This window comes from Bubalus kerabau, chromosome 4 (assembly GCF_029407905.1).
Source record: "Bubalus kerabau isolate K-KA32 ecotype Philippines breed swamp buffalo chromosome 4, PCC_UOA_SB_1v2, whole genome shotgun sequence".
Classification (NCBI taxonomy): domain Eukaryota; kingdom Metazoa; phylum Chordata; class Mammalia; order Artiodactyla; family Bovidae; genus Bubalus; species Bubalus kerabau.
The window spans coordinates 51,044,125-51,071,935 of record NC_073627.1 but is presented as its reverse complement, the minus strand read 5'-3'; the positions used below and the strand labels follow the sequence as shown (position 1 = coordinate 51,071,935).

Here is a 27,811-nt window from a genome sequence, read left to right as displayed (position 1 = left end):
GCCAAAGAGATGAGAAAGTGGACAGAATTTTCAGTTAAGGGAGGCTTGCATTTTAAAATTCAGAAGACTACCCTCCTTCCAGCCAAGAATAAATTGGATACTATTTTAATTGACACGGATACTGCAATTCAGTAACTGTTACCAGAAAGATTAGTTGATTGATTTGCATTTTAATAAAACTAATACTTTACATTTTGGTGGCTAATGCTGATTTTGAAATGAGTCGAGAACCGTTATCAAAGAGTTTCAATCCGGGGCCCTTTTTTCAGTGTTGACTGAAGCATTTCTCCCTTTTGTGTGAAGTTTGCTTATTTCCTTTTCATGCATTTTGACACCTCCTTGCACGGCGCTCCTAAGCCACAGCCCCTGAAGACGCCACCAGAGCCACGAGGAAGCTACGGCCCACCCGGCTCAGGTTTGCGCATGGGGCCAGAGCAGGCCGTGGGTGGTTCCTTCAGAATGGAGAAGAGAGGCTGTTTTCTTGTCTCAGTTTATTTCACGTCAAAAATTACAGAAACGTGGAAGGAACAAATGAAAATAAGACTTGGCTATAACCCCATACTTTGGTCACCTGATACAAAGAGCCAACTGTTTGGAAAAGACCCTGATGCTGAGAAAGATTGAAGGCAAAATGAGAAGGGGGCAGCCGAGGATGACATGGTTGGATAGCATCACCGACTCAATGGACTTGAGTTTGAGCAAACTCCGGGAGATAGTGAAGGACAGGGAAGCCAAGCCTGGAGTGCTACAGTCCAAGGGGTCGCAAGACATGACTTAGTGACTGAGCAACAACAAAAATTATCCCTCCACTCAAAAAGATCCCCTTCTCGTTGTTAACCTGTGTTCCTTCATCACCCTCGCCTGTATATAGATGCTGTGGTACCCAGTGGCCTCCTCTCGGGATGGGGGAGGGTCCAGGGAGCAGTGCAGGTGGAAGACTTCGTTTGTCCTTCTGGACTGTTTGAAATGTTACCCTTTTCAAAGCAGCAAAAACAAAATGCATGCGGCCCCCTCCACCTAACATCCATATACCACCCATTGAGAACCACCCATAGGTTGCACTCTGCATTTTATTCGTAGTACTACAAGAGAAGGTTGTTTCCACGTTTTTAAAGATCTCACTGAAATATTTTAATTGCTAACTAATAATTCCATTAGTCTTTGCCTACTAAACCAAATCCCCCTCTTGTTGAACACTTAGACTGTTACACTTGTTAGCTATTATGAATATTGTTTCAGGAGAATATTCCTGCATAAAGCTTCTTTGTTGTCCTTTGAAATTATTGTTTTTCTTGGCATGGATCTTTGGGAGTAAAATGAACCAAGTGAATGAGTCCAAATACTCTGAAAGTTCTGACAGAGGCTTGTTCTAGGGCCCACCTGCTTCTCACGTGCCGTAGGCTGGGCCATCTGCAGTGAAGGGTGTTGAGAGGCAGAGAGGAGGTTGGCCCTGGACTCTGATCCTGGGGTTTATTTCTTGCTCCCCAGGGAGCCCTTGAAATCAGCGTCCTCCTCGGGGAGGTTTAAAGAGCTACGGCCTCTCATGTGCTCTGAGATGCTCCAGTGAAAGATGGTGGATAAATAGAAAGTGACACGAGCCTCTCCCTCCCCGGCCCCCGTGTACGTTTTCTAGCTGCTGGATCACACATACGCTGCTCCCCCCTCTCCCCACGGGCTTCCTGCTCTTGCTACCTTCAGCGCTTTCATCCCGGCGGTCTCTTTGGTGCGTTTTCCTTGCCTTGCGTGAGTTTGTGTTCCTCCCCACACTGCCTTTAGGGTGTAGCCAGACTCTACATGGTCACCGGCCAAGAGTGCTTGTTGAGCATCGTTCAGGAACCCTGAGAGCCCACAGAACACCGGAGGATGTCGGTTCTGACAAGTTCAGCAACAAATTCTGTGTCTCCAGTTTAGGAAAGTCGATTCCTTTCAGTGGTTGAGTTTCCTGGTCTCCACATACGACTCGTCCGGGATTACTGCCTGTTTGCCTCTTACCATTTCATCCACAAGGAGCTGACTTTGAGGCTCAGTGGATCCGAACCTTCCCCACCATGGTGTGGTCACCGTGCATGTGAGACAGCAAGATCCATGCCTCCCTGGGCCAGGCTCACAGGCGACACAGCTGCTTCTCAGAGGCAAAGGGTGTCGTGGGGAAGCCCGAGGTTCCTGCTACAGAAGTGTGGGTGTTCTGTGCCAGGGCAGATGGCTCCCCTCTCCTGACATCCTGATGGGCTGCACTTGGCGTTCAAGAAAGGCACGTACAAGCAGTGAGCCCTGTCTAAAGTGAATGAACTTTGTGTTCTGCATCTGAGTTTGTGTTTTTAATTTGTGTGTGTGGGTGTGTTTGTACTGGGGGGACAGTTGTGCTAGGAATTAAGTTGAACTTGCCTTGGTCATTCTTTCTGTTTAAATCTTACCTGTCTCACTTTCTCTTTTTTTCATTTCTTTTTCTTCATAACATTTAAAAAATAATTGCCAGTAATTTGCTAAGTTCATTAACTAATCCTTAAGTCCTGGGGATCCATATCACCCTGCTGACTTGCATATATTCAATTTGTTCAGCAGCTGTGTTGATGCAGCCCTCATTACCTGCTCCTCGTCTGGAGAGGAGAGCGATGGTGTAAATGCAGAGTAAGTATGCCTTATCTAACTTCTGTTTTCCTTGTCTGTCTATAGATTTCCTTTACCAGCCCCTTCTTGCCCGTCATGTGGGGTCTGCCAATAAAGCCGTCGCCTCAGTGGCATTTATATTCCTGAGAAGTTTGCTCGGTTTATTTCCCTGCTCCAGGGTTCTCAGTTCATTTGTTGAGGTCAAGGACACTGAATTCTCAGGAAAGAAAATTTAAAAGAATGGAGAGAGGGGAAAAAAAAAAAAAAATCCCAGATTACTGATAGGGAAGAAATGGAATCTAAGGTCCCCAGCAGGAACGGTAACACATAAAGATTCCTGCCCAGCCTTCGCCCGCCCCATCTGCCTCTTTATGGCGGGGCTGGAAATGAGCCGGGGTGCCCTGGACCGGCAGGCTCCCTGCCCTGTGGTGCTGGCTGCTTCTGCTGCCTGACCTCCCCTCCCCGGGTGTTGAAGGGTGTGTGCCCTGGTTCTCACATAGGCGTGGGAGCACAGAGTTTGTCCTGCAAGGGGCTGGTGTGACCTTCTGTGTCAAGGACAGATATGAACAGAAGGTGGTGGAGTGGGAAGAACATTGGATCAGAAATCAAACCTGCCAGGGTGTGACCTAGAGGAAGCCTGTTGACCTCTGAGCCTGGGGTGGGGCAGGGGGCCCTCCTCACTGCGATGAGAGTCAGCCACCCCGGTTCCTGAGGCCCCGGGTCCTAAAGCAGCTGTTGCCATGGAAAGGCGTGTCTTGCCTTGGGTCTAGCACGGATGCAGGAATGCTTTTCCCTCCACTCATCCGGGTAGGTGTTGACCTCTTGCTGTGTGCCAGGCTCTGGGGGAGGTTTATGGTAGCAGAGGACTTTCTGGACAGGTGACCTGGTCCCCAGTGGGGACTTTCTGTCCAGTGAGTCCTGCAACCTCTAACTTCAGTCTGATCGGACCCTTAGCTGCACTGGATTTGCTTGTATTAATGGTGGGACTCCGGCCCTATTTCAGGCCAGGGTATTTCCCGGGGCTCCGGTCCTCCAAGGTGAGAGCTCGGCCTGGTGGGAGGGCAGCTGCCACGGGACTCATGGGCCCTGGTGCTTGGGGCACTAACGTCCGCCTCCGCCTCTGACAGCGCGGGCCCAGGGCGCCCGGGTGTTGGTGTGCAGGTGAAGCTGATGCTGCGCACCAAGTGACGCGGCTCCCCGGCTTCCGCCTCCACGGCGAAGGCGCCTCCCAGCTCCGTGTGGCTCCTGCTTCCTCGTGGCCGGTTTGCCTTCTGCTCTCCTCTGGGGAGTCCCGGAGAGCCTCTTCGAACCCCGAGAGCATCCAGAGCGTCTAGACCACAGCCATGCAGTTGCGACTCCCGGGAGGACGGGAGAACCGCCAGTAGTCACTGGCGACGTGTGGCCTTTGAGCCCTTGCCGCGTGACTGGTGGGAGAGCGAGTCTACACGGGTATCTCCCGGTCTTCCACATGCATGTGTGCTAGGTCGCTTCAGTCGTGTCCGACTCTGTGCGAACCCACAGACTGCAGCCCACCAGGCTCCTCTGTCCATGGGATTCTCCAGGCAAGAGTACTGGGGTGGGTTGCATGCCCTCCTCCAGGGCATCTTTCCGACCCAGGGCTGGAACCAGCGGCTCTTAAGTCTCCCGCACTCGCAGGCGGGTTTTTTACCACTGACCCACTGGGAGGCCCTTCACGAGTCTCAGCAGACGCCAAAGCTCGAACCAAGGGAAGTGGAAACAGACAGGGCGCCAAGAGCTGCCGCTGTCCGGAGGCCCCGAGTGCAGCCAGCCGGGTCGGTGCCTCGCTGCAGGCCCGGGAGGGTGACCCGGGGTCTGGGGAAGCTGGGGTCTCCCGCCTCGACGCCCAGTGTGGCCACAGGACAGATGGGGAGCTTGGGCGTGAACTGAGAGCCGGCTCCCTGAGGCCAGAAAAGTATTCTCCAGTTTGGCTCTTGTGTCCTTTAAAGTTGAAGCGCAGGGCACTTGGTTTCAGAAGTTAAATGTAAGGCTAATACGGGCACTTTCAGTGTGATAACTTGGAGTTCATATTGTTGGGGGAGATAAGCAGCGGGAGCAGGTGCTTCTTGAATTCACTTATCAGCGCCCCGGCTGCCCAGGCGTTGTGGTGCTGCGGGAGCGTCTGGGAGCGAGGCTTCTTGGGCCCCCGGGGCCACCGTTTCATCTGCCGACCTCGCAGGTGAGGTGAGGCCTTCATTCCCAGGGGTGCGGGGCGGGGAAGAGGAGGCGGGGTCCCCAGCTCAATCCCTCAGAGAGGCTGCAGTTTAAGGTCACAGCCTGATGCTCGTGGAGGAGGGTGAGAGGGGAGGGACTCGAGGCCTAGTTCTCGGTTATATAATTAAGCCAAGATGTTCTTTCCTGAAGGAACAAAAAGAGGCCAAGGACAGCTTAATTGAAACCTGGAGATTGCTTCTCCAGGAGCGGCCTGAGCAAGCGGGCCGAGGCAGAGCGTCAGCCCTGGCTGGTGGGCCGCGCGACCTCGCAGGCCCTGGGCCTTGGTGCCGGCGCCCGCCTCCGTGGTTGAGGGGCGCGGGGGGCGTTACTTGGCGCGGGAGCCTCCCCTTGGCTTCCTGGGAGTTGAGCCTTTAGGTTCTTCAGGCCCCAGTGAGGACGTGTGGAGGGGAGCTGGCAGCCCTCACTGACCCTTCTCTCACCCTGTGGGTCCCTAAACGGCACGGGGTAGCCCCACCCACGGACGGTCTCCAGGGCCTTTAAAAGGTGCGCGCCTCTTGGCCAGGCTGGCTGTTGCGCAGTCGTTCCTGACCGGAGGAGTGATGGCGCAATGGTGATGCTTTATTAACTGCAGACAGGGCTGCTCCTGAGAACCCAGGCGTGTGTCTGATACCTGTTTATCCACTTGCTCCAGACGGAAAGGACTTTCCTCCCATCTCCTTCCCTCTCCCCCACCCCCAGAAGAGAATTTCAACTTTAAGACAAACAACTTCATTTACAAGTGTGTCTCTAATTAGCTCCAGAATTAGGAAAGCTGAGTTTTCCCCCATAGATCGGCTAAACCCTCGAGGGAGACTGGTGGGATAGAGAGAATCGAGTTTCCAATTATTTTGTTGAATTGCTAATTTAGTTATTGTGCCTGGTGTAATTGTGATGGGTATTGGGTGTGCAATTCAATTTGTTTTAAATATTTGTGGGAAGGCTGATCAGTAATGGAGCTGACCTATTTTGTGGCCCAAATTGAGGGAAAAAAAGACTAAAACACAACAGCCACAAAGATATAGTTTGTTTCCATTTTTATTTTGATCTCTCTTATCCCTCTTAAGACCACTGATGCAACAAAAGGATTAAATTCAAAGATGACAGCACTTTGATCTTCCCCCTTTGAAAGCTTAACTGTCCTTGGTCGTTTAATATGCAGATATTTTAGGGTCGGCCTCAGATGCAAGGCTGGAGTTGAGAGGTTTCTGCCTCCCAGTGTGTGCCTAAAAGTGGTTTGGGGGCTTGCACATGTGTAAGGCAGTGGAGGTGGTGTCTGTAGCCCCAGGGCTAGTTGGTCGGCTTCTGGGGCACCTTCTCTCCAGGCAGTGCTGCTCGCAGGGGCCAGAGACCCCGAGCCCCTCCCAGGCAGGGCTGCACCTGCTCTGTGCACCTGTGACCAGCGTTAGGCGCGAAGGCCCCTCACCGCTGACTCTGACGCTGGAGGGGCTCCTTGACGGCCAGCCTTGTCTGAATTCCCCTCTTCAGGGTCTCCCCACCACTCAGCCAGCATCTGGACCGGGGGGAGTTACATGCCTCTCAGGTGCCGAGTCAATCAGCCCGGTCTGGGCCAGGAGCAGGGCTGCGGCTTGTGGGCAAGAGCATCTCTCAGGGCTCTGCTGGGACTCGAGGTCGTAGGAACAAAGTGCAGGACTCTGCCTGCTTCTCGGGAAGCGTGCGTGTGAGTACCAGGTGGTACAGCGGCCAGTGCTGCGTGCAGCCTAGGAGCCCCTCACCAGGTCCCTGCAAAGCCTTCTCAGACGCAGGCAGGGTGTGGTTGGGTGAGATCAGAGGGTGGCAGACCTGAACAGATTTGGAGGAAAAGTAGTAATAAAATGCGTCATAGCCGAAAAATGATCCTAAAAAGATCATCCTGTAACTCGATTAACTTAGGCACCAGGGTCAGTTTCTGTACTTAAGCTGCCGAATTGAAGTTTACACTTTGTTCCTACGTGAGAGATCACCAGGGCCATCAGAAGGCACTTCTTGTTTCTCTCTGAACGAGCCTTGCTCCAGGGCCTGGGAGGGAAGAGCCCGTGGGCACAGCTCTGCGCGTGGAGGATCTGAGTCTTGTGGGAAAACTAACAGGAAGAAGGTCTGCACAGGCGATGCTGACTGTAAACGGCTCCCTGGGAAGTCTGGGAGGCTCTGGCAGAGCAAGCCGGCAGCGTGGGGAGGAGGAGTTAGTAAAATCAGCAGAGGCGGTAGGGCAGACTGTTGGGTGTTGCTGGTAAGGTTAGTGCACCCCAGCCCCTTGCTGGTTACAGTTTTTTTGCAGCTTTGATATTGAGGTATAATTTACATGCCATAAAATCCACTCATTGTAAAGGTGCAACTGGGGGATTTTTAGTAGCTTTGGCAAATTGTGCTGCCCGTTAGCACACTATCCATTTTAGAACATTTCATCACCCTAACAACTAACTCTGTGCTGGTTTGCAGTTGATCCTCAAGCCCGTCCCTGCCTGAGGCAATGACCGAACTGCTTTCTGTGGCTATAGGTTTGTCTTTTCTGAATGTTTCGTATAAATAAGATCACACACTATGCAGTCTTTGTGTCTGGCTTCTTTCACTGAGCTTAAGGTGCATCCACGTCAGAGCATATGTGGGTAGTTTGATTCTTTTTATCACAGACGGGTACCACATTTTGCTGACCTCTTTGCCTACTGATGACCATTTGGGTTGTTTCCAGACTTGGGCCGTTACGTGTGAGACTGACGTAAATAATCACAAGTCTTTGTGTAACATGTTTTCATTTCTCTTGGCTGGATACCTAGGTGTGGAATTGCTGGGTCATGTGGTAAGGTTACATTTAACTTTTTGAGAAACTGCCAAACTGTTTTCCACGGTGATGGCGCCACGTTATACTCCCACCAGCCGTGTGAGTTCCAGTCGCTCCACAGCTACACTTGTTATCATCTGCTTTATGTTTATAGCCGTTCTAGTGAGCGTGGGCTCGCACTGTGGCTTTAATTTCTATTTCCCTAATGACTAGCGAACTGCTATTCATGTGTTTATTGTCGGCTGGGTTCAGTTGCCAAGTCGTGTCTGACTCTTTGTCACCCCGTGGACAGCAGCCCACCGGCTTCCCTGTCCTCTACCATCGCCCGGCGTTTGCTCAGATTCACATCCATTGAGTCGGTGACGCTGTTTAACCATCTCATCCTAGGCCGCCCCCTACTCCTCCTGCCTTCAGTCTTTCCCAGCATCAAAGCCTTTCCACTCACTCAGCTCTTTGCATCAAGTGGCCAAAGTATTGGAACTTCAGCATCAGTCTTCCAATGAATATTCAAGACTGATTTCCCTTAGGATGGACTGGTTGGATCTCCTTGTATTCCAAGTGACTCTCAAGAGTCTTCTCCAGCACCACAGTTTGAAAGCATCAATTCTTCAATGCTCAGCCTTCTTTAAGGTCCAGCTCTCACACGTGTACATGATTACTGGTAAAAACCATAGCTTTGACTATACGGACCTTTGTCAGCAAAGTGACGTCTCTACTTTTATTCATATATTTACCTTCTTTGGTGAAGTGTCTATTCAGATTTTTTGCTCATTTTAATTGAGTTTCTTGTCTTATTGCATCATAAGAATTCTTTATATATTCTGCATACAGATACCCTATCGGAAAATGACTTGCAAATATTTTCCCCAGTTTGTAGCTAGTCTTTGCATGTTCTTAATGCTGTCCAGTGGTCATGTATGGATGTGAGAGTTGGACTGTGAAGAGAGCTGAGCACTCAAGAGTTGATGCTTTTGAACTGTGGTGTTGGAGAAGACTCTTGAGAGTCCCTTGGACTGCAAGGAGATCCAACCAGTCCATTCTGAAGGAGATCAGACCTGGCTATTCATTGGAAGGACTGATGCTAAAGCTGAAACTCCAGTACTTCGGCCACCTCGTGCAAAGAATTGACTCATTGGAAAAGACCCTGATGCTGGGAGGGATTGGGGGCAGGAGGAGAAGGGGACAACAGAGGATGAGATGGCTGGATGGCATCACTGACTTGATGGACGTGAGTCTGAGTGAACTCCGGGAGTTGGTGATGGACAGGGAGGCCTGGCGTGCTGCGATTCATGGGGTCGCAAAGAGTCAGACACGACTGAGCGACTGAACTGAACTGAACTGAATGCTGTCTTTTGAATTACAAACATTTAAAAATTTTGATGTTCTAATTTATCAGTTTTTTTCTTTTATGGATTGTTTTTGGTGTCAGACCTAAGAAATCTTAACCCAACCCAAGGCCCCAAAGATTTTTCTGTTATCCTTCAGAAGGTTTACAGTTTTCACTCTTACATTTAGGCCGATAATCCATTCTGAGTTAATTTTTGCCTATGATGTGAGGGTCTAAAAGTAAAATTTTTGCATGTGCATATCTAATTATCCCAGAATCATTTGTTAAAAAGATTATTTTTCCCCTCGTCGAATTGCCTTAACTCATTTGTAGAAAATCAATTGACCATAATGTGAGGATTTATTTCCAGACTCGTAATTTTGTCCCATTCTACTTGCCTGTTTTTATACCAGTGAAAGTTTTTTTATAATTGGGTAGTTTACGTTCACATTTTTATTAAAATCATTTTGGCTATTCTGGGTTCATTGTATTTCCATACACATTTTTGGACAAATTTGTTAGTTTCTCTAACAGTGCTTGCTGGGATTTTGATAGGGATTACACTGGGTCTATAGATCAATTTAGGGAGCAACGCCTTCGTAGCAGTGTTGACTTCCATTCATGAACATGGAATATCTCACTTCTATTCAGCGTTTCTCAGCAGGGTTTTATAATTTTCAATGTACAAACCTTGCAGTTCTTTTGTCAGATTTATTCCTAAGTATTTTATTGTTTTCGATGATATTGTCAATGAAATGTTTCCTTCGTTTCGTTTTTGAATTGTTCCTTGCTAGTATATAGAAATGCCATTGGTTTTTCTGGTGGTGGTTTAGTGATCTTGTCCCTATGACTTTGTTGAATTTGTTTATTAGTTCTAGTTTTTAAAAATAGATTCCTCAGAGGATCATTCCATCTGTGAGAAAAGACAGTTTTAATCTTTCTTTCCAATACATGACTTAAATTTTCATTTATTTAGCCTGTTCCACTGGCCCGAACCTCTAAAACTATGCTGAGTAGAAGTGGCAAGAGTTGACATTTTTGCCTTATTCCTGATCTTAGGAATAAAAACATTTAGCCTTTCACCATTAAGTTTGACATTAGTTGAGGTTTTTTTTTTTTCTTCTTCATAGATGCCCTTTATCAGGTTGAGGAAATTCCTTTCTCTTCAGTTTGTAGACAGTTTTTATCTGGAATGGGTGTTGGATTTTATGAAATGCTTTTTCTGCATCTGTTGAGATGGTCATGTGGTTTTTGCCTTTTGTGCTTTTAATATGGTGTATTAGTTAATTCATTTGTATGTTTGCCCTCCTGGGACAGATCTCACCTGGCTGTGTTGTATAATTTTTTTGAAATATGTTGCTGGATTCAACCAGCTATTATTTGCTAAGAATTTTTGTGTCTTACATCGTGAGACACATTTGTCTGTGGTTTCCTTTTCTTTTTTTAAATTTTATTTTATTTTTAAATTTTACATAATTGTATTGTGATGCCTTTGTTGGCTTTCATTTCAGGGTAATACTGTCCTCTAGAATGAATTGAAAAGTGTTCTTTCTTCTTTTTTGAAAAATATTTGTGAAAGAGTCATATTTCTTCTCTAAATATAGCAAATTCACCACTAAGACCTTCTAAGACTGAGCTTTTCTTTGTGAGATTTTTAATTACTAATTTAGTTTTTTTTTTTTTAAACCTCTTATAGGTCTATTCAGACTTTGTTTATTCCTAAGTCAGTTTTGGTAAATTGTGTCTTTCTAGGACTTCGTTCATTTAAGTTGTCTAATTTGTTGACATAGAGTGGCTTATACAATTCCTTTATTATCATCTTAATTTCCATAGGGTCACTAGCAATATCTCGCTTCATTTCTGAATCTGGAAATTTAATCTTCTCTCTTCTTGTCAATTTAAAAAATCTTTTCAAACCACTAACTTTTGATTTTATTAATGTTTCTCTTTCTTTTCTGTCTCATTAGTTATCACTCTGATCTTTATTTTTTGTTCATTCTGCTTACTTTGAGTTCAGTTTATTCTTTTTTTTCCAGTTTCTTAGGATGGAAGTTATTGATATAGGAATCTGTTATTGTTGAATTGTCTATTTTTTCATTTACTTCTGTTAATTTTTGCTTTATGTATTTTGGGACTCTGTTTTAGCTGTGTATGCATTTGAGGAAAAAACGGACATAAAAGTTACCAATAACTACATTAAGTTTGAAAAGACTAAACAGGCCAATCAAAAGACAGGGGCTGTCAGACTGGATGCAAAATAAATCAACTCTTCCAGGTCCACAAGAAACATACTTTAGATTCAAAGACAAATAAGGTTAAAAGTAGAGAAAACCCTATATCATAAACAGGATGGAGTGGCTACATTAACACTGGAAAAAATATAATTTAAATATCACTGAGACAAAAAGGAGGAATTATAATGATTAAAGCATTGACTTGTCAGGTGAAAGTGTGAGTCGCTCTCTCATATCCGACTCTTTGCAACCCCATGGACCATAGCCCGCAAGTCTGACAGTCCCTGTCTTTTGACTGGGACTTTCAAATTTCTTGTAGTTATTTTTTGTTCATTTTCTCCTCCCTTATGTCTTCTTTTGTGTTAAATATTATGCTATTTTAATTTCATTATTGTTGCTTTTGCTATATATATATATATTTTAAATTGTGGTAAAATACTTAAAATTTACTATCTTAATTTTATTTAAAATTTTTTTAAATTAATTTTTTTGGCCACACTGTGTGGCATGCGGAAGCTTAATTAGACCAGGGATCAAACCTCTGCTCCCTGCAGTGGAAACGCTGACTGCCAGGGTAGTCCTTAACCATTATAAAGTGTACGGTTTAGTAATGCCAAGTATATTCCCACTGTGGTGTAATAGAGCTCCAGAAATTACTCAGCTTGCAAAAGCTGAGATTCTATACCCATCAAGCAATAACGCCCCGTTTTCCTCTCCCTCTGCTGCTGCTAAGTCACTTCAGTCGTGTCCAACTCTGTGTTACCCCAGAGACGGCAGCCCACCAGGCTCCCCTGTCCCTGGGATTCTCCAGGCAAGAACACTAGAGTGGGTTGCCATTTCCTTCTCCAATGCAGGAAAGTGAAAAGTGAAAGTGAAGTCGCCCAGTCATGTCTGACTCTTAGTGACCCCATGGACTGCAGCCTACGAGGCTCCTCCGTCCATGGGATTTTCCAGGCAAGAGTACTGGAGTGGGGTGCCACCACTGTGCATTCTTTTTCATGAATCTTGGCTACTTTAGATATCTCATATAAATGAAATCCTACAGTATTTGTCTTTTCTTGTGACTGGCTTATTTCACGAAGCATCATGTCTTCTGCTTTCAACTATGTTGTGTATATACCTAGAATTTGGATTGTTGGATCATATGGTAATTCTATTTTTAATTTTTTTGAGGAATTGCCATATTGTTTTCTATAGTGGTTGCACCTTTTTACAATCTCACCAACAGTGCAAAGGGTTCTAATTTCTCCACATCCTCACCAACAGTATTTTTTTTTCTATAGAAGCTATCTCAGTGGTGTGAGGTGATATCTCATTGTGATCAACTTGCATTTCTCTAATGATTAGTAATGCTGAGGTGCTGAGCATCTTTTCATGTGCTTTTTGGCCATTTATATAGAATCCTAAGGGAAACATCTATTCAAGCTGTATGCCCATTTAAAAATCAAGTTATTTGGGTTTTTCTGTTGAATTGTAGAAGTTCTTTATATATTCTGTATATTAACTAAGAGATGTATGATTTGTATTTACTATGTATTGTTATTTTCTTAATGGTTGTTCTAAGGAGTACATTGTAAGCTGAGATAAATACTAACTTCTGGTAAAATATAGAACTTTGGTTTTTATATAGCTTGGTATTTCTTACCCTTCCCTTTGTCTTATCATATTTATTACATTTTCATATGCTGCAGACCCCCAGAATAGAGCGGTATAATTACTGTTTTATGTAACTGTATGCCTTGGAGAAGACTCTTCAGAGTCCCTTGAACTGCAAGGAGATCCAACCAGTCAATTCTAAAGGAGATTAGACCTGGGTGTTCATTGGAGGGACTGATGCTAAAGCTGAAACTCCCAACACTTTGGCCACCTCATGCAAAGAATTAACTCATTGGAAAAGTCCCTGATGCTGGGAGGGATTGGGGGCAGGAGGAGAAGGGAATGACAGAGGATGAGATGGCTGGATGGCATCACCAACTCGATGGACATGAGTTTGAGTGAACTCCGGTAGTTGGTGATGGATAGGGAGGCCTGGCGTGCTGTGATTCATGGGGTCACAAAGAGTCGGACAGGACTGAGCAACTAAACTGAACTGATGCCAACAAAGATTCGTCTAGTCAAGGCTATGGTTTTTCCAGTGGTCATGAATGGATGTGAGAGTTGGGACTATACAGAAAGCTGAGTGCCAGAGAATTGATGCTTTTGAACTGTGGTGTTGGAGAAGACTCTTGAGAGACCCTTGGACTGCAAGGAGATCCAACCAGTCCATCCTAAAGGAAATCAGTCCTGAATGTTCATTGGAAGGACTGATGCTGAAGCTGAAACTCCAATACTTTGGCCACCTGATGCAAAGAGCTGACTCATTGGAAAAGACCCTGATGCTGGGAAAGATCGAAGGTGGAAGGAGAAGGGGACGACAGAGGATGAGATGGTTGGATGGCATCACCAACTCAATGGACATGAGTTAGAGTATTTTACAAAGTTAAAAGAGAACACACAATTTACTCGTGTATTTGACTTTTCAAGTACCTCTCTCCTTATCTTTGTGTGGATTCAAATTACCACCTGAAAGTACCTGAATGATTGTTTGTAATGCTTTCTTGATGTACTTGTTTTTGGCTGTGCTGGCTGTCTTGCTGCACAGGCTTTCCTGTAGATGCGGCGAGCCGGGGCTACTCTTGGCTGCGGTGCTCGGGCTTCTCATTGTGGTGGCTTCGCTTGTTGCGGAGCGTCGGCTCCACGACCCTTGGGCTTCAGTAGTTGTGGCACAAGGGCTCAACAGTTTGGTTCGCAGACTCTAGAGTGCAGGCTCAACCACTGGGGAGCGCAGGCTTAGTTGCTTCTTGGGATGTGGGGTCTTCCCGGACCAGGGATCAAACCCGTATCTCTGCACGGATAGTGGATTCCTTACCACTGACTGAAGCACTAGGGAAGCCCAGCTTTAATTCTTATAAAGCCACGTATCTAGCAATGCATTCTTCCCCTCCGTTGGTGGTGGTAGGGGAGAGGGGAATGTCTTTATTTCATCTTTGTTTTGATGGATCCAGGATTCTTGGCCGACTGTGGAAGAATTGACAGTACTGTGAACGTGTCGGCTCCCTGCCTTGGCTTCCATTCCTGTTGCTTGTCATTTTTGTTTTGTTATTCCTCTGTACCTGGCGAGTTGTTTTTCTCTAGCTTCTTTCCAGAGTTTGTCTTTCAGCAGGTTGGCCATGAAGCATCCAGGTAGAGATCTTTCTGTGTTTAGCCTCCTTGGGACTAACTGAGCTTCTTGGATCTGCCCGTTGTTTTCCGTCCTGTTAGGAAGGTTTTGGCCATGATTTCTTCACGTATTTTCCCTCCCCTTTTCTCTTCTCTCCTTATGGCATGTCTGTTACACATCAGTTGTTGTACCTGATGTTGCTGTATGGATCTCTGAGGCTCTGTTCATTTTTCATTCTCTCTCCTTTCTTTTCTTCACATTGGTTACTTTCTAATGCTCTATCTTCAAGTTCAGCTTCTTTCTTCTGTCTTCTTGAGCCTACTACTTAGTCCCACTAGTTAATTTTTCACTTGTTATTATACTTTACAGCTCTAGAATTTTTAAATTGTAAAATATATGTAACGTAAGCTACCATTCTAAGTTTTTAGAAGCACAGTTCAGTAGCAGTAAGTACATTCACTCCGTTTTGCAGCCATCACCACTGTCCCTGTCCAAAGCTTTTTCATCATCCCAACTGAAACCCTACACCCATTCAACGATGCCTCCCTATTTCCTCCTCCCACAGTCCCTAGTAACCCCTCTTCTTCTTTCTGTCTCTCTGAATTTGATAATTCTAGGATACTTCGTATCAGTGGAATCACATAATATTTCCTATTTTGTATCTGACATAATGTTCCTTCCGTATCTTCATGGGTGAAGGCTCTCTTCTAGTCTGTGTTCATCTTGCTGTATCCTCACATGGCTACGGAAGTACTTGTTCGTATGGGCAAGAATGCTGTCGGCTTTTCTCCTAATTCAGGGCCTAGATGTCTTTGTTTCTGTCTCTCTCTACCCCAAAAGGCCAATCACAGAACCAGCACGTTTGGGATCAGGCCCACCATTCGACCTCCTCTGAGCTGCCATCTGTCTCATCTCCTGAAGAGTTGCTGATGGGCTGAGCCCACTGGGTGGATCTCAGTCCTCTCAGAGTTGAGGCTCCATGATCATTCTGCCCCTCTACCAACCACAGGGAATCCCATGTTTGGGGAGATTTTGCTTACTGAAATACTGCTTTTATAAAGATCTGTTGTCCCCAATATTTATTATTATTAACCTCCCATTGGAGCTTTTGGCCAGCATGAGGTAGCCAGGACCCCTTCCTGGGTAGGTAAATCTTAGCTATCAGGAAAAAAACAGCATCATGAGCTTTTGGCACCCAACCGAGACACATGTAAAATTTCTCGAGTATTGAAAATAGTAGACAGACGCCCATTAATATGTCTGTACCTCCTGGGGTGGCCTGGGCTTACTATCCTGGGTGACCCCTCTGGCTCAGGGACATCCACACGTGGAGCTGAGCTTGGAGCCAGATTTCTTGGTGCCCAAGGCTGTGCTCTTGTCATTCAGTGAGACTCATTTCTACATCTTTATGCTGTCTCCCCGTGCCCCACTCTCTCCAGGAGCATGCTGTTTGCTGGCCCAAAGTTCATCGTGATCTGTTGCCTGCTTGCTTTCCAAGTTTCCCTGTCCTCCCCCAGGTGACTGCTGTGCCCCTCCCAGCACTCCTGCTGTCTCTGGAGTAACTCTGCAAATGCTGGAGCCTGACTAGGGACGCCCGTCTTAGTGTCCCAGCTGGAACTTCCATCTCTCTGCCTGTAGGCTTTGGCCGTTCATCGTCTGCACATTCGTGGTCCTTAGCACTTTCAGCCTCAGCATGTGGATCGGGGCAGGCCTGAGTTTTACCCTTCTTGTGCCCAAGCTGAGGAGCCAGCATTTTTGTTTACATTTATTATTTATTTATTTGGCTGCACCAGGTCCTAGCTGCGGCACGTGGGGTCTTCTGGTTACAGCATGCAGGATCTTTAGTTGAGGCATGTGAACTCTAGTTACCACACGTGGGATCTAGTTCCTTGACCGGGGATCAAACCCGGGTGCCCTGCACTGGGAGCTCGGAGTCTTAGTCGCTGGACCACCAGGGAAGTCCCGGGAGCCAGCACTGGCATGAAGGTCCACCTCCCGCTCAGCACTTCTCCAGGCCTCGCACCACAGCCTGGCGCTGAGCCTTGCCTGTCAGGCGTGTGGGGCATGTCCTCCCTGGGGTGGCCCTCATTTGTCGCTGTGTTCTTGTTGTTTTCCATCTGGGGAGAGGGGTGGGCCCACGTTAGATCACAGAACCCTGGCTCTTTGGTCTGCTCCTGATTATCCCAAAGTAATACCACTGGATGTTTCACATTTTTGTTCATTAAAAACACAGATGAAGGAAATGTCGCTCCCCAGCAGATGAAGACGCTGTAGGTATCAGGCAGGTTCCTGGAGGCGGCGGCAGGATCTTCCCATTCCTCTCGTGACCTGCCTGGGAACCACTGGCTGGGGCTGGCTGGGCACAGGGTCGGCACCGGGTCTACACAGAGTCTGACCAGGAGGCGGGAGGAGGGCCCAGGCCTCTGTGGGGATCAGCACTCCCCGCCGAGGACAGCCGCGGCCTCCCCCGGGCCCTGAAGCTCCCTTCTCCCTCCTTTCTAGAACATCTAGCTTGGGGTGGTTCAGACTGATATTGTTTAAGCTCATTTTTGAAACCGCCTCCCTTTGCTTTGCTGTACATCCTCAACAGCGGTGGACACTGCCCCTCTCCTGCCTCTTGTGGCCATGCCTTTCTCTGCAGATGTTATTCCTGCTTCAGAGAAACTGAGGCAGAGGCTGAAGGCACACGAGCGTGAGCTCCCTGCCCCTCCTGCCTCTTTGTGCCCCAAGTTAATGTTCAAAAGGCATAAAGTCACCAAATCATTCAGAGAAGCTAAAACTGCTCCCTGTGACAATGGTTTGCTAGTCACTTCACCCAGAAAACAAATCGTGTCAACTCAGAGGTTCAGATTTTCATGTTCACGTCAAGACTAGTGAAACCGCCCAGCCCATCGAGGGAAGGTGGACCCGAAACCCGCCCAGCCTGGGAACTGCGTCCCTGTGCTCAGCCCGGGTCACACTCTGCGGCGGGGCTCACCCAACAAAGCTCCCTGGAACCAGCGCAAGGTGCTGGGCTGACGTGATGCACGGCGGTGACTGGTCTACCGGTGGGGAGGTTTATTTCAACAGAAAGGGAAAAGAATACATTTGACTGAAGCGCTGTGCTCATCAGGCTGTGCATCCACTGACTCCTCAGTGAGACCGGCGAAGGCTGCTTTGTGACTGGGGGGACGGACGACGCGGTGAGCTCAGCTCAGGCGGGCCTCGGTGTGTCACGCTCCTGCCTTGGCAGCCACGCGTGTGCAGTGGTGGCCTCGTGTGTGAAACGACTGTGCTGACTTGTCCTTAGACAAGAGCCCTGTCCAGGTAAAGACCTACAGTGGGGGCTCTGGGGATGGGGGAGTGAGCATCACTGAATTCTCGAGACGAAGCGTTCATTTAACGTGTCAGTTTGGTGGTGGAGAGTAAACCCGCGTCACCCACCCAGCCCCTGAAGAAACGCCAGGGCAAGCACAGGACCTCACACCACCTATAGGCGTGTGGATCTTTATTTATTGTAGAAAAGTATAGAGGAATAATCTGGTCAAAGATGGATCCAATTCTTGCTGGGTAAGCAGACACCAGCCACAGTGGACACTCTTCCTGGACCGAACGTCATCCCCGCCTTCTCCTGCCCAGGATGGCGCTGAACCGCGCAGCAGGGCCGCCGCGCTGAGGCTCCGGGGCCAGACGGCCACACGTCCGGCCCCACGGGGCCTCTCTGCACAGGCGGTTCCCGGGGACGGGGAGAGGGGCTCTCAAATTGTGCCTGAACTGGAGGGTTAAGGCTCAAAACTGGAGCGGGTACGAAAGCGTTCATCCCCCTGCTTCTCAGGCGTCTTACTGAGCTCCTCCTTGGTCACCAGCGCAGATGCGATAGCTGCGCTGTAGGAACCGCATGCTCGCCCAGCCTGCTCACCTGCCGCTCCTGCTTTAGGAACACCAGCAGGGGCACTGGGAAGCTCTTTCCTTGAATATACTGGTGGTTGAAAACAAACTCTCCATTGCCCGTGAGCAGGCCCCTGCCGCTGGCTGGGGAGGGGCCCATGAGCCCGGAGGACAGCAGCACCATGAGGGGGTCGTAGACAAGGTTCCGTGGGTCCTGTGTTCCCTGGAAGCCCCCCCACGGCGGGGAAGGCCAGTTCCTGGAGCCGAGGGCCCTGATGTCAGCGGGGCGCCTTTCCATGGCTGCACGCACTGCCTGTGCGTTCGATGAGGAGACGAGACCCTGAGCGAGCAGGAGCGTCCGCTGCTAGAAGGGTGGACCTGGGAACAGAGGCTGGCCGCGCAGGCACGCCTCACCCCGTGACTGTCAGCGCCCGGCTGGATGCTGCCAGCCTTCCACGTCCTACCCAGGCTAGCCGGCCCGCCCTTGCCGCCTGGTTTCCTTCAGGGACAGGAGGCAGCTCCCCAGCTCCTCCTCTGCCAGCCTGGATGGCGGCACCGCCAGTGGGGGCCCCGGGCACCTCAGCTGGCCATGCGGTGGCCCCTGGGGCCATGGCAGGTCAACCTCCCCGAGGTCGTTCTCAGAGAAGGGGACCCGGGCGGGGGCCCTGAAACCAGCAACAGTGACTTGGTTTCTCTACTTCTCGGATCACAGTTTTGCCCGTCTTTGAGTTCCGTGGACCTGCAGACCTCACACTCGGATTTGCCTTCCTAAGAAGTGCCTCGGTGCGAGGAGACCGGGTGCCCGGCTGGGTGCGGGGTGGAGAGACAGCAGCGCGAGGATCCCCCTCCCCGCTCCTGTTCCGGCCCTCCTCTGCTGCCAGCGGCCGCAGGCTCACGGGGCCAGGGCGGCCCTGCTCGGGTGCAGGAAGGCCTCGCGGTACGTGCTGTACCCGTCATTGCCTCTTAGGTTCGGGGTGGGGACAGGGGCCTGTGGCCACAGCCAGGGTAATAAATACTGAACGGGGTGGTGTGGCCCGCGGCCCGACGCGTCATGCGGAACCGGAACACATCGAGGGGAAGCAAAAAGCCACGTGACTCCAGCGCTGGTCTCCTGTGCCTGCTCGCTGCGGTGGTTTCGGGTGTGACCGGCCGCTCTGGCCCTCGGCGCCAGAGGCAGGGCGGGGATGGGCAGGAAGCTCTTCCTATGTTGACGGTGAGTCCATCGTGGAGAGGATCCGAACGACTTCTGCTCGCTGGGTGGGCGAGATGTGCTGCGTCATGTGGACGATGGAATCCATGGCGACCTCTGGGTTGGCCTGGACCAAGCTGCAAGGGGAAATTGGGGTTAGTGAGACCGAGAGAGACAACCGTGCCTGGATCAGCGGAGCTTTAGAACCGCCGGAAAACCTGCTCCCGGGGTTCATCGTGGATCCGGCAGCCCCTGCCTCACCTCATCTGTTTTCCTACTCGAGACAGGCCCCCCTCTCCACAGCACGGTCGGTACTAGGTGAACTGCAAATGCTCCACTATGTCAGAAAGTGCGGAAGTAGCTTAAACCAAAACCAAGACTGGGGCATGGCACAAAGATAGTGGGCCCTGCATGAAGCTGCTCCCACTGGCTAACCCTGGGACACTGGGGCATCAAAAAATGAGTTAAAATCATTGAAAAGATGGAAGACACTCACTGGTCTATACCAATAATGAATATATAAGAAATGGGGGCGGGGAGAGGACTTTTGCTGGTGGAAGAATCGGGGTGGTCACAGATGACTGGAGCGCGTGCAGGAGTTGGAACCTTACCATTTTGCAACCTCGCTGTAAAGACTGGATCGGGCATGACTCACCCCCAGTGCTAAATGTAAGCAGAAGTTCTGATGAGCAGGAATCTGCATGGCCTGTGTCTCTCCACAGACTGGCTAGTAGGTTTGAGGAGAAAGATCAGGAGTTGGACAGTGGGGGAGTCGAGCAGCAGCTCGACCAGGAGATGGAAGCTAACATGGGGACCGGCAGGTGACGTCACACGCCCTCAGACGCGGCGCCCCGTGGGCCCCACCCTCACGGACGTGACATCTGAGCTGTGAATGCACAGCCTGAATCTAATCATGAGAAGACACGGGGCAAACTCAAAACAAGCAGTGGTCTACAAAGGGTGGTTTAGATAAAAAGGCGTGGTGGTCAACTTATAATCATTTTACCATGGTTATGTCAGGGAACAGCCCTATTAGCAAAGGCATACTGAAGTACTGGGGGTAAAGGGCCATGACAGATGTAACTTACCTTTAAATGGTTCCGACAAAGGAAGAAATGCACATATGAGTGTGCTTATTCCTTTTATATATAAAAAACACACAAATGACACAGCAAATGAAGACTGGGAAGAAGGGACAGTTAGGGAGCTTGGGATGGACAGGTACACGTGCTTTATTTAAAATGGATAACCAGCAGGAACCTCCTCAGAGCACAGGAAACTGCTCCATGTTAGGTGCAGCGTGGAAGGGAAGGGGTCTGGGGGACCATGGACACGTGTATGTACGGCTGAGTCCCTTTGCTGTTCTCCTGAAACTATCACAATTGGCTGTACTCCAATATGATATAAAACAAGTTTAAAAAAAAACTAAAAATGATACAGCAAATGAGGCGAAATGTAAATAGCAGGCACGTCTGGGTTCAGATTTGTTCTCTGTACTGTGTTTAGCTTTGCAGTTTTTCTGTAAGGGAAATGTAGTCCAAATGAAAAGTTCAGAAAAATGTCCCCTGCAGTCTCTGCCACCCAGCCCGTGGAGGAGGCAGGAGCCTCTAGAACACAGCTCCCTCTTGGCTGGGGGAGGGGAGGAGGTGGTTTCCTAGGAAACCAGGATGCAAAGGGCTTTCCTCCCAGAGCGGGTCACCCAGTTTAAGGATCTGCATCTGGAGCTAACAGTTGGGCGCGGTGAGCTCAGCCATCATCGCTAAGTGCCTCTGGGGACCAGCCGCTGAGCTAGCACGGTGCTCCTGGACTCTGCTCTGATCTGATCAGTGTCTCAAACAGAAGGGGCGGAAAAGACCGCGTGGCATCATCATCTCGCCGTTGATGCAGACATCATCGTTCCCCAGAAGCGAGCCCGCCTGTGCTGAGCAGCCCCTCCCTGGGGTCTCACCTGCGGATCTGCTTGAGGACGTAGTCCCTGCTGATGCACTTGATGTTCTCTCCGATCACCGAGCGCACGCCGTCTTCCTCTGTGACCTGTTTCTCCAGCCACTCCACCAGGTCCTTGTTGTTGTCCCAGACATAGGCCTGCGGGCAGATGACGCCTGGTCACATGCCAGGGCCCACCCAGGCCGCACACCCTGGCTGTTCTACATCTGGGAGGGCCACTGCAGAAGTGTCCTCAGCATAAAAGAGTCATGCCCATTTCCTCCCTGGCAGCTGTCTCTGTAGGAGGCAGTGGAAGCAGGCCTCAGGACAGGAGCCGTCCTCGCCCTCCCTGGCCAGCTTTCTGATGTGACACACACGCCTGGAGAATCCACCTGGGCACTGCCCAGAGGCATCCGTGCTCACAGGGATGCTGGTGCCGCTGTTTTGTCCCTGACTGTTTAGTCAAGAGCTGAATGGGCGTGAAACACATGCGGGACTTCCCGACGGCTAAGACTCCATGCTCCCGATGCAGGGGGCCCGGGTTCAATCCCTGGTTGGGGAACTAGATCCCATACACAACTCAGAGTTCGAATGCCAAAGTCAGGATCCCAAGTGCTGCAGTTAAGACCCAGGGCAGCCAAATGAACAGATAAATAAATGCTGAAAAAAGAGAAAGCAACTTGTGCTTTTTGAGGAGCTGAGACACAATTCCTAAGCATAGGACTCTGGTCGCCTACGGCCATGGAGCCCGAGGCGGCCAGAGGAGACGGGGGTCCTGCCGCCAGGTCAGAAACCTAAACCCCAGTTCACTGTGCAAGTTTCCCGAACGGTCAGGACGTCCATTGCCCCGAAAATCTCGACACACCACCTCTCACCACCTCCTTTCAAGATCATTTAGCCAAGCATTTCCCAGGTAGTTGACTCCATAATAATTCAGGAGTGTGTTAGAAACCTAATAGCCTTCTCCTGGCTCTCGTCTCCTCTCATTTTCTTTACAAATCATTTAGGAATCGTTTTTGTTAATGGTTTCCGGAAAACCAAGTACTGCCATTAGGGCTCATTCATATTTATGTCATTTTGTTTGGGTAATTAAACACAAAGCTCGTCATTTAAAGGTGTGCTATCCTCCTCTGTTATCACTAACCAAGTCAAAGTCAGAATGACAATGAGTTTGGTGCTGTAATTTAATAGGTGGGTGCATTAGGGAGCTCGGGAGGTGGCCCAGGAAGCCTGGATACCCACGAAGGCGCCTGCACCGCGGCTGGGGCGCGGGGGGCCTGCCAGGCACGGAGGGCGCATCCTCACCACATCCCGCTAGAGGCGGCACGCGGGAGGCCAGGAGCCGCGCTGCTTCCTAAGGGTCCACGCTGGGCGCCCCCCACACCCCCCGTCCCCATCTCTGCCTCGGCTCATAAGCCCATGGGGGCTGGTTGGTTATTATATACCTTGTAACTGACTTCCACGTTTCTAATGGGTCTTAAGGAGTCCTTCACAGTGGAACAATTAAGGAGCCCCAGGATTAAGGATCAGCATTCTAGTTCTTTTGTCCATTTCCTTTGCTGGCCCCAAATTTGCCCATCCCTGCTTGTCATCACTGGTGAGAAGGTCAGTTCTCCTGATCAGGGCGGGGTGGCCAGGACAGGGCGAGGCTGAGGGGAGGTCGTCTCCCAGCTCTGTGCACGGGCAGCATGCTGGCACCCCGAGGCTGAACGGCAGGCGAGTACTTTGTTCCGAGAAAAAGGAGGCACCACACCACTCTCTATCAACAAGGGTCGGGGTGGCGATCGTCCCCACGGTGCGGTGGTCTTAGCATCATGTGCCAGCCCCCGTCCACCCCACTCGTGGACAGCGTGCTGACGTGCCCATCTCCACCGTGGTAATTTGGACTTCTGCACATGCCCTTACTTACGAGGATTTAGGGGGAGGAAGAAAGAAAACAATGCATGCTTCTTGGGTTTCAGAATGGGGGTGGGGAACCCTAGATTTACCCCAGAATTCCAAAGCCTTTAGTTTAGGAGAATATTTAATACTCTTATTAATCATTTTTAATCCGTTTGCTTTTAATTAAGAAACAGCATGATGCTTTCCTATCAACATATGCCAGGGAGCAGATTAATTGTGGCTTAAGATAACTCTCCTTGATTGGTGTAATGTATTAGCTAACGAGATGCCTGCTTCTAACGACGCTCAGACGCTGCACTGGCAGGCCCGCTGCCCTCCAGAGAACACGGCTCTCCCGTCCCCTCCTGCAGCCACAGAGTACGCTAGGTGTTCCAACACCGGAAAAGTTCCCAGATAGAATTAAAGCAACACGTTCCCAAGGTCTGGAAAATGTAGGCCCCCTTATATGAACGGTTTGCTGGTCACTCAAAATATGAGTGGACAATGACCCCCAAGTCCAACCCTGGTCAAGTGTCAACTACAGCGCTGAGCGCACAGCAGCCACGGGGTCATGATCCTGGTCAACAGCGTTTTTAGCAAGAATCAACAAACGTAGGCACTGCAGCCCCACGCGTTTTTTTTTTAAATAACAGACCTGGGAGGGTTTGCTCTGCGAGTGTGAGCACACTTCCCCCACCCAGGGCCGGGGAGTCTGCAGCGCCTCATCTGCCCTCCCGGGACAGAGCCACGAGGCGCGTCGCTCCATCCAGCACGGCCGACGCTCTGCTGCCGCCATTTCCCTCCCTGAAACTAGGAAAACTGCTTGACTACTCCCACTGTGGATGTCAAGCAGCTGCGACACGCTGGGCTGCTCATCTCATGACGGGCCTGGGCCCGTATGTTACCTGCCTGCGCTCATCCCAATCGCAAAGTTTTAATACCAGTAAAGTATCCATGATTAAAGGTCAGAGCAGCATGGCCTCACAGTACGTGTTCAGCAGGCACTTTATCTGGCTGTGCATCTGTGGGTCAGTATCTCTGGCACGACTCGGCTCACTAATTGTGTGTAATTAGTCTATCTTACAAAATCTAAATGACTTGTTGGGAAAGTTTCATTCCTAATGTATCGGATTGCTGTTACGGCCTCCTTACGGGGTGCTGCAGCAGGGCCTGGGGGTGAACGGGCCGCAGGCTGATGGATGTGAGCCCGAAGCCCAGGCCTCACAGATAATTCACCTCGTGAGCGGCCTGGAGACGCCTGTAGCGAAGTGATTTTTCTTTTTTTTCCTGAGGCTTTGGAGTACACTAGCGGTAGCCCCGTGGGCTGGGGTGGCCTGCTGGACCTCGTTTCTGGAGAGCCGCCCCAGCCCAGCCCTGCTGCCCAGGTTCCACCTCACCTCCTCCCTTCCTGGCCCCAAATCAGAAGTTTGGTGCCCAAGACTTGTTCACGGGAAGCTTGGGGACAGTGGAAATCAGATGGCCCTACGAGTGGTGCTGCCTCCTCTCCCGACTTCACGAGGGCCTCCACCGGCCATTGGTCTCATTTGGGAATCCAGAAGAAGAACGGATTTGCAGCTTCCTGGGTGGTAAGGGAGCACCATGGCATCCTGGATCTTGGACAGATTAGGTCCAAGTCAAGGGCTTCCCTGGTGGCTCAGCGGTGAAGAATCCGCCTGTCTCCAGAGGAGTCCCCAAGCAGGGGACTCGGGTTTGTTCCCTGAGTCGGGAAGATCCTCTGGAGAAAGAACTGGCAACCCACTCCAGTGTTCCTGCCTGGGAAATGCCATGGACAGAGGAGCCTGGTGGGCTCCAGTCCATTGGGTCACAAAGAGTTGGACACGACTGAGCAATGACAACAAGAAGGCCGAGAGCTGCTGAGTGCATGGGGCGCCCGGCTCAGTTTCTAGCCGCGCTGTTACTGAGCCCGCCTTCGAGCACGCCACGCTGAGGGGCCAGGAGGAAGCCGAGCGCCAGACACGGGGCTCGGTCCTTACAGTGTCGCTCAACATGCCCCGACCCTTGTGAGACAAACAACATCCCTATTTGACACGTGAGGAAGGGACGGTTAAGTACGTCCGAGCCAGCACATGGCAAAGCGGGGATCCAAAAAGTGTTACGATTCCAGAAAACACATCCTTCTACTGGAGCTTGGATGGGGTTGGGGGTGGGGTGGGAAGTCAGCCTGTCTGAAAAACCACACACCTTCAATTATGGATCTGACAGTCAGCAGAGGAAATGTGCCCGAGAGACACGTGTGCCTTGCTCTGACAGCCAGATTGGACCTAAGCTCTTGTTATCTTTTCAGGGAACTGTGGCGATGCTTCTCTTCTCCCTGCAGTCACACTACGAACCGTAAACCCCACAACTTCCTACCGTGGGACTGCCCCTGTGGATTCAAACAGTCCCATAACTCATGGCAACAGATTCCTCTCAGGGAGACAAAAGAGCTCTACTCCTCAGTTATACAGCATCACGGTGTCTTCAGACTTGCTGTCCCAGAATCTCTTTATTCAGGACTAAGATTTAAAGCAAAGAAAAGAAATTTCTATGAAGAAAAAAACGCACAGCACGGCCCACAGGCGCCTACACTAAGCGCCCTCCTCACCAGCAGCCACAGTGAGGGTCCGAGGGGCCGAGCCAGGCCCCAGGCCCCGAGCGCCGGCACCGCACAACGCCCACCCTGTCTGAGAACCGGGGGAGGGTGCGGGTTTTGAGGTGCTCCCAAGCACCGAGCAGGCTTGGCCCCTCCGAGGCAGCCACACGGCTTTTCAACAGGACAACACTCTGCTCTCAAGGGCGCTGCAGACTTTATCACCTGCCTCCCACTAACCCGAGTTCTGCTGAGCCCGCAGAATCCGGAAAGAGGTTTCAAAGCCGCACAGAGGGATCGCCCACCCTTCCTCTCTCTCCCCCTGCCCTGACCGCTGCAGGGGACGCTGTCTTCTGTAGATGGGGGAGCGATACATTTGGGTCCCGGAGCCTCTGGTCTCCCCTCCTGAGCTGGGGCGTCCTCTGCTCTTGACCTTCAGCCAGGAGCGTATCCACACGGGTGGCTGTTCCTCCATCGACAAGGGAGGCGCGACCCGCTTCCCCGCCAGGCCACCCCCGGAGGGCGGGGGCGCCCCCAAAGGGCCTGTTGCTGGCTTCCGCTCAGAGGGGGCCCGCCTTCCCGCACCCTTGTGCCCACCACGGCCGTGCGTGGCCGTCAGTGACTAAGGCGGGAGGAAGGCCCTCTCCCGGCAGCCCGTGCACACTCCATTTACCTGGCCGGTCGCTCCGAACTGCACAACCACCTCTTATTTTACACTTGCGTGACTTTCAATGCCAACTTCCACGCAAAGCTGCCAGTGGCCGCTGACAAAATCGTCTCACTCAATTATGAGGCCGTGGACTGACCTGAACCTGAACCGCAAGTCGCAGAAGGCTGTGCTCCCCGGCTGCACATCCGAAACATTTATCCAAGGCAGCTTTTCAGTCGTAAAGAAGAGGGGGGACTTAACACGGGGGGATCTTAGAATCACCCCGACCCACTGACTTTAAAACTGACAGCAGGCCTTGGAACTGCTTCCTGGGAACAGTCAGCGGAGACCTCAGGCGACACTTCCCGGGAGGAGGCCGGCGAGCCTACCATCTGGCCCTCCAGGCAGCCCCTCAGCAGTGCTCTAAGCCAGCAGTCACCAACTGTTTTCCGTCACACGGCTACCAGGAAGAGAGAAGTGTATTTCCAGCACGTACTACCCATATGCTGATAAAATGTATGTATGATGTTTATGATTCAGTCCAGATAGTCACTATGAATAAAGGTTGACTGCTTTTTCTTAGTAAGAATAAATAGAAATAAAAGTTCATACTTTTCCTGCCCATCTTCCCGTGGACAGTTGTGTGCAGCCCAGGGTTCCAGAGGCAGGAGCTGGGGCCTGGCTGTCCCGGCCACAGCCCCAGGGCAGGATTGCTAGGGACGCGGCCTCAGTGGGCGCTACACCCGGCCCGCTCCACGCTGTCACCCCCGGGAGCTGTGGACCTGAGATCGGAAGACCTTCAGCAGGAGCCTTCGTGCCCACGTCAGGGTCCCGCCACTCAGCACCGCCCCTGAGGGGTGGTACGCCTCACACAGGTCCCACTGCCCGTGAGACACTCAGCGGCTCCCGCAGAGCCCAGGACAGCCCAGCCCCTCCGCACGCTCCCCCGGCCTCGCCACCCCAGCTCCGGGCCATCCCGAGGTACCTGCGGTGCCCCATGTGTGGCACCCCCGCCATCAGGCTCGGAACGTGCTGCTCCTTCTGCCTGAGACGTTCCTTCCTCCCCTAGTCCAGCTTTGCCTCTGCTTCCTTCCTACTCTGTTTTCAGGTCTCTGCTGAGACATCACTTCTAAAAATCTTCCCAGACTCTGCCCTCCCTGCCCACAGAGCGGGTCAGACTCTGATTTGCCATGGCTTGCCATGGCAGGTTTGCCATGGTTGATGTCGGCCACTCTTGTGCGTGACCTCTTGAGGCCTCAGTCACCCTGCCTTGGCGGTGGGCTCAGCGAGGACAGGAGCAATGTCTGCCTCTCTCCCTGGCCAGTATTTATTGA

The 27,811-nt window shown here is 50.6% G+C and overlaps 1 protein-coding gene and 1 long non-coding RNA gene across 7 annotated transcripts in view; one reads left to right on the top strand and one right to left on the bottom strand.

Moving 5' to 3' along the window:
• The first annotated feature begins 2 nt into the window (after positions 1 to 2).
• Positions 3 to 25,780, top strand: LOC129649675 (uncharacterized). 2 transcript variants are annotated; one of them, XR_008713212.1, is made up of 2 exons: positions 3 to 4,804; positions 25,544 to 25,780. It is a non-coding gene; the product is annotated as an uncharacterized LOC129649675 (long non-coding RNA). The 2 variants fall into 2 exon arrangements; XR_008713213.1 differs by having other exon boundaries at positions 3 to 7,334.
• The window catches only part of ACACA (acetyl-CoA carboxylase alpha), a 288,803-nt gene continuing 278,841 nt past the window's right edge, over positions 17,850 to 27,811 (bottom strand). For all 5 annotated transcript variants that reach the window (XM_055577329.1, XM_055577328.1, XM_055577332.1 and 2 more), the window contains 2 exons: positions 21,380 to 21,516; positions 17,850 to 19,568 (listed from right to left, as the gene is read on the bottom strand). In XM_055577329.1, coding sequence (XP_055433304.1) covers positions 19,445 to 19,568; positions 21,380 to 21,516 — 261 coding nt within the window. In that variant the 3' untranslated portion in view covers positions 17,850 to 19,444. The remainder of the gene's footprint in view (positions 19,569 to 21,379; positions 21,517 to 27,811) is intronic.